At 49.4% G+C, this 12,880-nt stretch overlaps 4 protein-coding genes across 4 annotated transcripts; 2 read left to right on the top strand and 2 right to left on the bottom strand.

Annotated features, from left to right (window-relative positions):
- Nucleotides 1-3,979: 3,979 nt before the first annotated feature.
- On the bottom strand, nucleotides 3,980-5,834 carry P170DRAFT_434360 (spherulation-specific family 4 protein). Its single transcript, XM_024848697.1, has 3 exons — nucleotides 5,323-5,834; nucleotides 4,823-5,180; nucleotides 3,980-4,551 (listed from the first exon to the last, which is right to left on the bottom strand). Exons 1-3 carry the CDS (start codon nucleotides 5,397-5,399, stop codon nucleotides 4,231-4,233), a joined length of 756 nt encoding a protein of 251 aa, XP_024707947.1. The 5' UTR covers nucleotides 5,400-5,834; the 3' UTR covers nucleotides 3,980-4,230.
- Nucleotides 5,835-6,088: 254 nt separating this feature from the next.
- On the top strand, nucleotides 6,089-7,984 carry P170DRAFT_109129 (NAD-dependent epimerase/dehydratase family protein). The gene has a single exon (XM_024842305.1). It carries the CDS (start codon nucleotides 6,420-6,422, stop codon nucleotides 7,707-7,709), a length of 1,290 nt encoding a protein of 429 aa, XP_024707946.1. The 5' UTR covers nucleotides 6,089-6,419; the 3' UTR covers nucleotides 7,710-7,984.
- A 2,180-nt stretch (nucleotides 7,985-10,164) lies between these two features.
- On the top strand, nucleotides 10,165-11,313 carry P170DRAFT_378629 (mitochondrial 54S ribosomal protein mL54). Its single transcript, XM_024845455.1, has 2 exons — nucleotides 10,165-10,775; nucleotides 10,847-11,313. The coding sequence occupies exons 1-2, from the start codon at nucleotides 10,295-10,297 to the stop codon at nucleotides 11,098-11,100; spliced, it is 735 nt and encodes a 244-aa protein (XP_024707945.1). The 5' UTR covers nucleotides 10,165-10,294; the 3' UTR covers nucleotides 11,101-11,313.
- A 7-nt stretch (nucleotides 11,314-11,320) lies between these two features.
- On the bottom strand, nucleotides 11,321-12,487 carry P170DRAFT_434355 (uncharacterized protein). Its single transcript, XM_024848696.1, has 2 exons — nucleotides 12,326-12,487; nucleotides 11,321-12,252 (listed from the first exon to the last, which is right to left on the bottom strand). Exon 2 carries the CDS (start codon nucleotides 12,040-12,042, stop codon nucleotides 11,506-11,508), a length of 537 nt encoding a protein of 178 aa, XP_024707944.1. The 5' UTR covers nucleotides 12,043-12,252; nucleotides 12,326-12,487; the 3' UTR covers nucleotides 11,321-11,505.
- Nucleotides 12,488-12,880: the final 393 nt, after the last annotated feature.

The following is a 12,880-nucleotide window of genomic DNA, read 5'->3' as shown; positions in this document are numbered from 1 at the left end:
AATCGGGGCACAGCACACACTCCGCCCGACCAGACTACAGAGTGCAGGGTGCAGAGTGCATACAGTAGTAGACGACTAGTCGCTACGGCGTGGGAATTCCTAGGTCGGGCCTGCCAATGTCGTTCCATGGCGGACCAAGGCGACTCGCGCGCCAAGAATCGGAGGAGACCTGCCCCCCGACAAATACCTACAGGACCAGGGCGAAATTAGCGAGACTCAGAGCAGGTCTTAGCTCTAGCGGCGGTTTTAGGGCCGATTGGAGAGGGAGGATGCTTTAAGTAGGTTAGTGGGTTTGGGGTTTTTTTTTCGACGCTAACCTCTAAGTACACCTGGGATACTATGTTTAGGTTAGTTAGTTAACTAGATGTGCTGTTTACCAGCTGTTTAGCCTGTAAGTGGGGGGACCTTTTTTGGTTTTTTATTACTTACCATATTTACCGCCCGGGGCTGCAGAAAGTACCAGCGGTATTTTTCAATCACCCCGGATTACCAGCGCGGGTGAATAAAATACCACGCAGGTAAGTTTGGTAAGATATTGCGCTTAGACGGTGTATGTCGCGTTATTAATAATACGGAGGACATGAAACGTAGTCAGCGCCTAGGTACTCGGACAAGTAGGTCGGTAGAACAGGGAAGGATTCACGAATCAGTCAGTCCCTTTGTCTTAGAAAAATCCTCCCATGCAGCAGAGTTTTCCGAAGGATCTCGGATCTCGACGAGACAAAGAAAAGGAGGGCATCGAAATGGCCACAAACGTCACCACTCCGGCCAGCCCTTCGACATCTCGTATAGCGGAAGAAGCGGTGTCACGATGCCCTTCTCTCCAATGCGTCAGGTTTGGCCAATTCCCTCTTAATGGGGGTACCAAGGTACCACAAGTGGGTGGGTTGTGCTTGTGTTTTCTTGGTATGTACTTACGTATCTCCATACATACATATACGCATCAAATACGCGGTTACTTACGTCCTTGCTTACTCCCGTACGTATCGTACTGGACCTAGTCCGCATTCCCAGAATCAGATATAAAAAAAAGTAGGAAAGACTAGGTTATGTAGGCGAGGTCAGGCCCCCCTTTTTTTGCCGACGCCAGCAAGCGATTTACTTTGACTTGTACGAGAAAAAAAAAAAAAAAAACAAAAAAACCCGGCGTAGGAAGTGGTCCGTTCCTGGACGGAGGGACGGGTGTTCCTGAATTTCTATTTATTACCTGCTGAGATCTCTGGGTCATCGCTCAGGGGTGGGTCATGTTCAGGAACCATGATCGGAGAGGTGGCGCTTAGGAGATTTTCTTTTCTTGCTTTTTCCCTTTCTTTGTTCGGATGACTATTATTGCTCGGATTTGCTTTTTTGCCGTTTCTTGGACAATCTCGTTTCCGACCAGACAAAAATGATTTCCGACAGGGTCAGGACAAGTTCCTAAAAAATAAAATAAAAAAGGGGGGAAAGTGACTCGCTCACGTCCTGCGCGTGCATGGAAGCGAGAGGCCGATTTGAAATTCTTGTCCGGCCGGTCTGCTTGGCATGCGTTTGCTTCTTACCCCCGGGAGTAAAGTAGACCAGTAAGTCAGTCGATGGTCGGGGATAGCGCAGGATGGTGGATATGAGATATCCCGGGCGGCTGTCTGTTCACCGTGCTCGGTCCTGACTTCTGTCGGTCGGTCGGTGTGGTTTTCGGCGTTTAGAGGGGCTTAGAGGGAGTTAAGGCTGTCTTTGTTCAGCTTGTGTGAGTCTGGAGTTAAGAATGTAAAGTACGGAGGCAAGTCAATGCCAGATCCAGTGCAGTAGGCTTGCCATCGAGGCGGTGGATGTGTCACGTTGGTGCTCCGTCGAGGGGGGATGGGACGGTCCGAATGGCGACATTTCTGGCTGGGGGGTGAAGAAAGGGGCGCAAGAGATGACTGCATACAGATTACAGGCAGACAGCAGACAGCAGACATCATGCTCATGATGATGTTTACTTGTGCTTCAATGTGATGTATATTGCTTTTCTCGCTGGGAAGACCCAGACCTGGTCGACATCGCATCAATACGAAGAGACCCTGCAATGACCGCAGGCACATCCCGGGGCTTATTGGACTGGACTTTTAAACTACATTTTGACTCGTTTTGACTCGTTTTCAACTCGGTCGTTGCCAGCTGGTCAGCTGACTCAGCCCTCCGGATCCCGGCCCTAATTCACCTTATTTCTTCGACCTTTTGCGCCCTGAGTCAGCCTTGAGGCGTTGGTCTTCAGTGTCTGCTGTGTCTAGATTATTTACATATGTAGGTAAGCGCGTATGTAGTAGGGGGTTACATCTCATGGACATATCCGGGACATGCGTGGGGGGCGATGGGGGGGCCACCTAGAGAGAAGACCATCGATCTGTCGGACATCAGTCGATCTCCCTGTATCGAGTACGACATGCATGCTCTCCTGTACGTCCTCTGCTACCGACGCTCCGGAGGGGATACAGAATCGTCGCAATATTACTCCGACCAATGTAACCTTTCCCCAGCGTAGCCCTAAACCCCGACCAGACCAGGTGAGTCTCCTGACACTGTCGATGACGTCCGGGTGACTTCGCCACGGGGTAAACACTCTCTGTTTTATGTATAGTATCAGGATATTAATGGCACTGCCGGACACAAACAATGATGCAAACAATACCACCTCAGAGAAAGAGGGTGGAAACATCAACCAACAAAGTCATAATCACAATCATTATCATGATACTTGGGCTCGCATCACGAAACAGCCGAATATACACTAAAAATAAACACCTAAAGCATGTCTCATCTCGACTGTGCGCAATCGACACTAAAAATATGTATGTCTTACCGAGGACATTGGCCGTATCCATTTTCCAAGGCAGAAGGAAGAAACTAAGTAGGTAGATGGTCCCAGTAACCCCCAAAGACCCTCGCAGCCCATCCAAATGCAAAGCATGGCAAGGCAGGCAGGCAGGCTCTTTCGGAATCAGATTAGGGCCCAAGACAGCCAGGCCACTATCTATCTGCGCGTCCATCTGTCCGTCACTCATTGTATATGTTTTAGACCCAGCCGTGGAACATCCCATCCCACTCCAGGCTAAGATATTAATGCACACCGCAGAACAGGCGACGAACAAGCGGGCTACCCCATCAGGAACTCCGGGTGTGAATTATGATTTGTGTTGTTTGATCTCTTCTCCAGTATATGAGACATTCAACTCAGCCCAACCAGTCATTCAACCCCATTGACATCACCCACGTAGACCGAGCTGGAAAGCCTAAGGCAGAAAAAAAAAGCAAAAAATAGAAACAGATGGAAAATTTTCCTCGCCAGTAGTTTCCACCCATCCTGACACCCATCCCGGATCCTCATGCCCCGGTCCTCTTTCCCAGATCACTGGTCAGGACTCACATCCATATTATTCATTATTAATTATTCATTCCTTGCACAGCTTCTGAAACCTTATTGGTTACACCTGGCTCGGGCCGAGCAAATGATATCCTGCTGGGATTTCCTAATTATGGACCCGTCAAGAGGCGCTTGGAAACCAATGGCCCCCGTAAAATCCGTAGGGTGACAAGGTGACCTGGTCACCTTGCGCTGCGCGATTATTAATCCCCTATGCAGACGGTGAAGGAGGAACGCATGGAGGCATGTACTCCGGATGTGGTTGAGGTGACTAATGATACATCCATCCAGTTTTAAACAACCCCCACATGGGAGAAAGACAGACAAAAAAGAAAAAAGAAAGGAAAAGAACTGGGCCGTTCTAAACCTGAAATTGATTAGTGGAGAGATCTTGGCCGTCTGGTCCGTAATTAGGGTTGTATCGATCAGCGGGTTGGTCGGGTTTGAAAATTACCACTCTGGCCCGGGCGGTATGGAAGCAATACCGGCTCAGACCCATTCTGGATAAATCGCGGTGCCAAGAGAGCGCAATACACCTGGTCCTTTGTCTGAATTTTGCCATGTTTACGAGGTACCTACTATTTTCCTTTGGTTTCTTTGGCTGGGACCTACTCCGTACTCCGTACTGACATTTCTAGTGGATAAGAAGGCAGAGGGTGGAAACAATTAAAAATAGACAATAAAATAAAATAAACGAAACGAAACAAAACTGATGATAACAAGCCCAAGTGCAAATTTTTTCCGTCTGACAATGTCTGGAAGCGCCTTTCATATACATCGTTAATAACCAATCGTTCCAGAGATACAAGCAAATGTCGTAATAGATGCATCAAGCGTGGCCACCGTAGGGATCATTTCGCCATCAGACTCACGAACTCGTTCCACTTGTTTCCGAAGCTAGCGTAGTAGTCGGTGCTGAGATGGGTGATGAAAATCTCATCTGCAACTTTGCGGACTTGCTTAACTAGGGAACGCAGTTCGGATCCTTCCACATTATCTGGCACCGAGTGGATCACGGCGCACAGCTGGCTGCGAGTGCTGTTCGGGATCTCCTCGAACAGGTTGGCCCCATGGCGCTCCTGGAAGGTGTCATAAGTTGCCTCAAAGACCACCGTCGAATCAGCAGTCGGCAGGTAGCGAGAGTCAGGAATCGCCCCAGGGTTGTGGACAGTCTAGATCGACGAATATTAGCATCGCTGATCTACCTCGAGGTTCCAGATCGCATAGATGAGGATGACGGAGTACTCCGTAAACGAGGTGAGAAAAAGAAAATCAAAAAGAAAAAAGTGAAAAATAAATCAAAATAAAAAATAACAAGGGTGGGGATGGTAGGGAAGTTTTTGCCAGGTGCTGAAAGTGAAAAGGAAAAAAAGGCAATCGGTAAATTACCGAGTCCATTCTTGGAAATCAAGACATGGAGAGGGGGGAAAGGGTTGCACATACATAGTGGTCCGGACCAAGCCCGGGCGTATCCTTCACAAAATCAGTAAGATTTTGCAAATAGTTCAATGCAGATGCATTGAACTGCTGGGGTGTTTCGTCGAAGAATATTCCCCGAACCGTGAGGTTGGGATTAGAGCTGTTAGTCGGCCACGCCGCATAAGTCTCGATGTCCTTGCGAACCAAAGAGATATTCCGCGTTGCCCAGGTGGTAGCAACGTAGCCCAAGACACGCACGTTGTCAAAGGCGACGAGCTTAGGGATTTCTCGGGTATAATTGGCGTCGGGCAGAGCATCGGGCCCGGGGCCACTGCCAGGGTTGATCACGACCGTAAAGTTGACATCCGGATGCGTAGAAATCCTGTGGCGTTCAGCTACTTCATCGACAAACCATAGCTTGTTCTTGGGTCAGGCCATGGACAATCCAGATGGCTTATGGCGTGGGTGGGAATTTCCAATCTGGTTGGTGGAGGGGCTGGAAAAAATTGAGAAAAAAGACCTACACTTCTTCCAATGGAGTCCAGGCCCCGGGGGCAGGGTACACATAGAGAGGTACGAAGACCGTAGCTTTAGGGCCCATGCTGTTTTTCTTGTGTAGGGTGACCACAACTGCCGGAGGTATAACGACCGCGAGAACTGCAATAAAAACAAGCACGGCCAGGATAATGCGAGAGCGCCGGCTCTGAAGGCACCGGCGGTTGCTCACGTGTTTTTCTAGCGCCATTTTGTTTCGTTATAAGCAAAGACTGTAATAGAAACGGAGCGCATCAAGGTAAAACGAAAGGCAATAGTCAGTGGGTTTGTCTTGCCGTCGCGAAAATATGCCAGACACGGAGCCGGAAGACTAAGAAATAAGTAGCAGCCAGCCCTCTAAAACCCTGGTGATTAGTAGAGTTGTAATGTTCCAGGGTAACTATGGGCTGCCGCGGGCCCAAAATAGAGCGGGGCAGATTCAGGCCATGCAGTCGGTCTTGGATCATTAGCTGTCGCTCTCGAACAATTCCTTTCTCCGTGGTTGGATTTTTTTTTTCTGTAAAAAAAAATTCTTTGCCTTTTTTTTTCATACCAAAGTACTGAATGCGGTCCAGTGGAGGCGGCTAGAGTTCGTTCATTATTGCCCCCCAACAGAGGCGAACTCTGTCTAGAACACCTGAAGGAGAGAGTAAGACGTTTTAGCCGCTTTCCATGCGACTCTGACACCCATGGGTGGTTGTTTATTCCCTGATTTTTTTTTTCTTTCCTTTTCTTTTCTTTTTTCTTTTTTGAGTCAATAGTATATCCCTCTTTTTACCTTGCATCCAGACTTTTTATTATGGCCATCGTTCGTTGTAAATAAAGCACGTCACAAATCAGATATCTTCGCCTGACCTAGCTGGATACGGCGGTTACATCGGCGAACCAGTGGCAGTGCGCGCCTTTCTTTTTGAGCGAGTATAAAATTTGTGGACTCCTGTCTTTTGAGTATCCAGTCCGGAGTCACCCGCCCTCGTTAATCTTCATTTAAACAAGCTCCTCTTGTGTTTGCTCAGGCGCTTTTTCTTGTCCTCGTTTACTCGTCTTTCGTTCAGCATTGACTGCCCTTGGCCCTTTCGCACCACCAATGATGGAGAGCCCTCGACGATCAGATGCGAGCACTCCTGTGGAGCCTTGCTCTCCTGTGTGTATCGATACTCCGGCAACGCAATCATCCGTCTTGTTTGATGGCAATCTCGAGGAGTTGCTGCGAAACTTCCCTCTCGAGCAGTACATTCTGGTCACCGGAGGCCTCGGGTTTATCGGAAGTCACACAACATTGGAGCTATTGAAAGCCAGCTACAACGTAATTGTGATCGACAACCTCAGCAACTCCTTCCAAGTCGTCTTCGACCGCATCAAAACCCTGGCGTCCAAACATCATGAGCAACATGGCACAAAGATGCCGTCAATGCATCTGCACCCCCACGACTATCGAGACACCGAGGCCCTTCGCGGTCTGCTCGAGCAATACCAGGTCCAGTCCAGATGGGGCTCGATGAAGTCAAAGATCTCCGGCGTCATTCACTTTGCTGCTTATAAAGCGGTTGAGGAGAGCATTCGGAATCCATTGAAATATTATGCGAACAATGTTGGAGGTCTCGTGGATTTTGCTACCACGTTGGGCGAATTCGGCATCAAGACATTTGTCTTCTCCTCTTCGGCCACGGTGTACGGCACTTTGGCGACCTCTGGTCTCCCTCTTAAGGAGGAGCTCTGCGTCCACAAGGAGGAACCCCTCCAAAACCAGGAAGGATCCGAGGAAGTTGTGAAGCCTGGGTGCACGGGCATCACCAATCCTTATGGACGCACAAAGTGGATCTGTGAAGCCATATTAGCGGATCTTGCTGCCTCTGATCCCGAGTGGACTATTGTAGCTCTGCGGTACTTCAACCCGATAGGGTGCGACGAGTCGGGTCTCCTGGGAGAAGACCCAAGACAAATACCTACCAACCTCCTTCCCGTCGTCGTCAAGGTCATGACTGGACAGTATAAGGAGCTGCAGATGTTTGGAACCGATTGGGACACAGAGGACGGCACAGCCGTCCGTGACTTTATTCACGTCACCGATCTTGCCCGAGGGCACATTGCGGCACTTGGCGCTGCCAATGACGGACGACTTGTTGAAAATTTCCGCACCTTCAATCTTGGAACTGGACAGGGACACTCTGTCATGGAGGTCGTCAACACCATGGAAAGTGTGTCGTCCAAACCCATTCCACGGAAGGCCGCTGGCCGCCGCGCAGGAGACGTTGGTTCCTGTGTTGCCGTGGCCACCAGGTCGCAAGATGAGCTTCAGTGGAAGACGGAGAAGACGCTGAAAGACGCTTGTGTCAATTTGTGTAATTTTCTGGATGTTAGCGGTCTGTCCTCCTAAGGACCATCTATAATGTTTTGAATAATGGATGTGCTCTCTTCATAGGGCGGCGTTTGGTGATGTTTCTTTTTTTTCTTTTCTTTTTTTTTTGTCGCGCTTCTTCAATACCTCTTTCCATTTTCAATTTCCTTTCTTTTATTTTATTTTATTTTTTTTTTTTTTCTGGCCCTCGACTTTGTCATGTGCCCGTCCTTGTCTGCGTTTCTGTCAACAACCTGTTCACATCAACAAATTTCGGCAACTTCATACCTAGTTTATCTGCTGTTTTTGCATTATAGAAGGATTTCCTTCGATATTCAAGTCCACACAGCGTTACCTGTCTTTGATATCGTTGTAGAATATTTCTCCTCAACCTTGAGTCGATGATATTGAGTGCTGACCCGAGACACAAAGCACTTGCATCTCGACTCATCATAATCAAAGTAGCAAGTAAAATGAGTATTTCATTGAGGTCTTTGACTTATCAGCATAAAGTTAGTAGTGTGAGATAGATGGTCTTTGATAGCAGGTTTGACTGAAGTGTCAACCCCGTGGGGGAAGCGACGGTTCCGATGGTCACTCATGTTTCGGTGACATCCGCCAAAGGGGAAAGCCTTGCCACAGAGGACCAACGATGATTAAACAGCAAAAGCCTTGACTGTGACTGATAAGTTGGACAGTCAGACGAAATGGAGGGGCAGGAACTTGCCATGAAATAAATGAAATGCAAGTTGTGGATGTGGATGAATGCTCGTTATCGGGGCGCAGCTTAGTCATGGCGGGCATCGCATTTCCATCCAACCCCTCGACACCGCTGATCATCAACAGGCATTCCAACAAGGATTATATTCCCTCATCTGCGCAATCTTCGCGAAGCGAAAAAGTACGGTGGACTGATCCTTTGGGTCGAAGTGATGCACTAGTTCGTGGAACCGATAAGCGTCCAGCAGATGGGCTGCTTCCCTTTTTATGTGTGCTTTTATCAAGGCCCCATCCACGAGAGTGGAATATTCCACGTAACCAGTAGGCAGAGGGATGCAGAAACAGGCGTTTCCAAGACCTAAATTGGTCTCATTACGCGTCCACCCAGCCGTATTCCGCAGATAACGGTTGGTATTCTGCTCTATCTTTTGCGCCGATTCGACTTCGCGTGCTTGGATACCGGCGCCACCAACTATAAAAACAGGGTTCAAGTGGATTGTGGAAGGTCAGCAGATGGTTCGTTCTTCGAGATATCCAAAGGATGAAAAGAGTGCATGGTCTTCACGGAGCTGCTGTGAGTGATCTGTCCTCTGGCCACTGAAAGTGCCAGATAAGGATTCTCCGCCACCGTGGCTTCCTCGTCAGTAGTGAATATATATGCCGCTGTCGAGTAAGGGATAACCAGCGAGGCAGCCATCACAAGCCCTTGTATCTCCACCACCAAGACACCAAGACACCAAGAGGCCTAGATGGGATGAAAAGTCCTCGTTGTGAGACCTCTGCATATGTGATGTTTGAATACGAACTGCATCCTAATGGCTGGTGCAAGTGTGTCGAGGTGGCTCTGCATTGGATACACTCAGGGACGCTCAAATCCACAGGAAATTGACTACACGGGGCCAGGCTTCTGTACTAGATTTTGTGCACTAGACAAATGTATCAGCGAGCTGATGTGAAGAGATGTGATGTGAGCTTGGTAGGATCTGGTTACAGCGTTCCAGAATTGGTTCACAAGACAGGGACTTCCGAAGAAAAGAGTCTAGCATCCAGAAAATCTTTGAAAAAGCCAACTCGAGGGCAAGCAGGTAGCCGCTCACATGAATATGCCGATTGGAGGTTGATCAAACCGTAGAACGGGCAATTAGTCCTGGGGCAAGGACAGAGATAAGAGGGAACTATCCGTAGAACCGCCGGTGATGCAGACTGACTGTGCATGGGGAGTGTGATGAAATTGCGTATTGTACAATTAAGTAAAAGGTATGTCAAGGAAAGGACAACCGTGGACAAAGATATGAAACATCCATTTTGCAGTGGGATTAACTATGTACAACCGAAAGAACATGCTGTACGAGAGCCTGATCACAACCGATCCCGAGAACGGCGACATAAATTGACGAAAAAGCACCCTCGGCTGTATTGACCCGAAGAATCTGCGCGTGATGTCTGAGTTGCTTCCCAAAAAGGCAACTTTCGTCTATCTCCACTTGGCGCGCGCGATCACTCGCCAAGCCGCACAGTCACATGACACCTTGCCCAAAGGAGCACGTCAAGAGTCGAGAGAAGCAACGATTAATCCTCAACCACTGGAGATTGGCCTCCCAAGCTCGCAGAAGATTGTTATTATGATCAATCAGTCATGGTAACCACCCAAATTCTGATGAGAATTCCCATGTACTGACCAAGCGTGCTAAATCCCAGGAGCTGGATCACGTGATTTTGGATCTTGGCATCAAATTCATCCCGCAGTTTTCATCCAGCTTGCTCCGTGCCGGCAGTTGTCTTTCTCAATTCTAGCCCTGCGCTTTCCTGGTGGTTTGGGGCAAACCTGTCGTGGAGACTATACCATTTGACTTTTAATCCATTCATTGTTCTGATACCTTGCATCTCGCATTGCCAACGAAAAGATGATCTGCCAACGGTGCCGAACGAGCATCCTCTCTCGACTACAGCCGCAAACCTCGATTGCGTGGTCTGCTCCGTCATGCACGCGCCAGCTTCCAATCCAGCGCAACCTCTTCCGGAACTATAGCACCGATGGGAAACCCACGGTTTCCGCTCCTCCGCCGCCTCCTTCGCCTCGACAGCCCGGCACCGGCGACATCACGGTCCCGTCGGCCGTTTCGTCCGCTACCCCGGGCGTGTCGCAACCCTTGAGCACGCCGGAAGGAATTCACACCGACGCGAAACCCGACAAACCCACAAAGTCTGACTCCAAACCCGTGCGGAGCTCCTGCCCGGCCGGCACCATGTTGCAGGGCCTCAATTACTTCAAAAACAAGCCGAACATCGTCGCCAAGGAGGACTTCGACTACCCGGATTGGCTGTGGACTTTGTTGGAGGATAGCAAGAGCTCTAAGAAATCCGAGGGCGGAGTCGATCCAAGCAGTATGGCTCTTCCGATCCGATTCGACATACCTATCATACCAGCTTTTGCTAACCATGCTTTCTTTCTTTAGCTCTGAACAAGAAACAGCGCAAGCGTTACGAGAAGAAGATGGCCGCTCGCGCTGCCCTCCTCCCACCGAAGATCCCTATCCACCATCACGCGACCGACATCACTCCCGCCGAATACAACCGCGGCGAGTCGGCGACCGAGACCGCCTTGGAAGATGCCACGGAGAGTCTCGAGAAGCGTGCCGAGATCACAAAGAGCGCGAGAGATGCCCGCAGAAAGGCCATTCGGGAGGCCAACTTCCTGCGCGGACTCTGATTTCTTGAATTGTTGGTTTTGGCTTGGGAGTCATCAGGGCTCTGTTGCATGGAGTTCTATTTGAAGCTATCCCTGTACAATTGTGTTGACTGACGTTTTGTGTGCGTGTAGAAAGGGTCCCCTACTAGGACATTCCAGATGTATTTTATGTGACTTATATTCATCTTCTCTTATAATCTGCAGACCAGGCGCTGAATGGAATGTTGTTTCTGTATACATTCTTTTGGGCAATATCCCCTTTGCAACTGAGCATGGACTGACTACCTTGCTTGTCGAGAATCTCACGTTCATGACTATGACACAAAATTCGAGTTAGAAAGACGCCTGATACATTTAATATCTGTATGCAAGCAAAGCGATTGAAGACGAATCACTAACGTGCTATGTCCTTTACTTAGGTTCAATTCACCGAGGGATCTCCCACTCCTTATCTTCGCCTTGGCCATTTACCCACGGCAAACAGACATCCCAAAGAGCTTGAACCTCACCCTCCCCGACCTTCAGCAATGCAGTCCATAACTCCTTATCGCACCTCTCGATCCAAACCAAGAAAGAAACGATCAAGAAGTCCGCATATCCTGGCCGCTCGCCCTCTAGGAAAGGCCCGTTCTTCCCAAGTCTGCCTCGCAACATCTGAGCCAAGGGGGCCATTTCGGTCGCTGCGGCGTTGATGATCGCTCGAACTTGGTCGGCGTCTTGAGGACGAACTTCGGAGAGGGGCTTACCAAACCGAGCCGACCGAGTCTTGATGAAATATTCGCGACCCCTGGGATCGAGAAACTCCGCCGCACGGGGAATCACCAACATGAAGCACCTGGAAGTGACGCTTGCTACGAGTCTATCGACCGCAAGTGCTAGGGCATAACTGGCATCCCTAGATGGGAATAAGGGCGGAGATGGGAACGTCCGGTCCAAATGGGCTGCGACAGCAAATGAGTCCATCAGTCCCGTGTGGATTTGACGTCACCGAGGGCGGGTGGCAGATCGCTGGAAGGGTATACGGCATACCCTCCGCGTGGGGATGGACGCCCATCTTGGAGAGTAAAGGAGCGATATCAGGATAAGAGATGTAGGATTGTGTATAGGGGATGCGCTTGTAGTTCAAGACCATTCGGGTCTTGATCGTATTCACCGACCATGGCTTCAGGTCTCCTGCAATTACCGTTAGCTAGCCGATTTAGTGCTGGGGGAGATACTTTATCCACCACAGAAGGAGGACTCGTACGCGGAAGTGTCGATTCAATATCAAAAAAGTGCACCGGGGTTTTGTTCGCCATAGTCATTCATTAAAAAAATCCGAGTCTCGTAGGGTGTTGGTAGATTGGAATGAGGGCCATGCGGGGTTGACGTTGCGGATTTATCAGCGATGCGGCGAAGCTCCGATGTGTTATAAATCAAGTGCAGCTTATTTTCTAGGCAACGGGGACCCGGAACATTGGGTCGTCCAGAGCTAATTTCATTCTCATCCAGCATGCTGGGTGGACGCCGGGTAGGGCTGACGATGGGTTGATTGCTATGGGAGTGGCCACTTTTTTCTCTAGAAGGCTTCCATTATGTCACAGGGGAGAATCCCTCGCGAGAATTCCCAAAGACTCGGTCAAGGAGCATCTCAAGACTGTAGCAGACGGAATCAACAAGGAAAAGAAAAGATTGGTAGCCAATAGCAATGATATGGTCTCAAGTGTGAGAAAAAAAAATGAAGATGTCTATCTTGGTGGGGGAATGGCAGGAGCACCTGACTGCCGTCACCTGCCATCACCTGCCTCTTCTGCCTCTTCTG

The sequence above is a fragment of the Aspergillus steynii genome, assembly GCF_002849105.1.
Source record: "Aspergillus steynii IBT 23096 chromosome Unknown P170scaffold_2, whole genome shotgun sequence".
NCBI lineage: Eukaryota > Fungi > Ascomycota > Eurotiomycetes > Eurotiales > Aspergillaceae > Aspergillus > Aspergillus steynii.
This window is presented reverse-complemented; position numbering and strand designations above follow the sequence as displayed.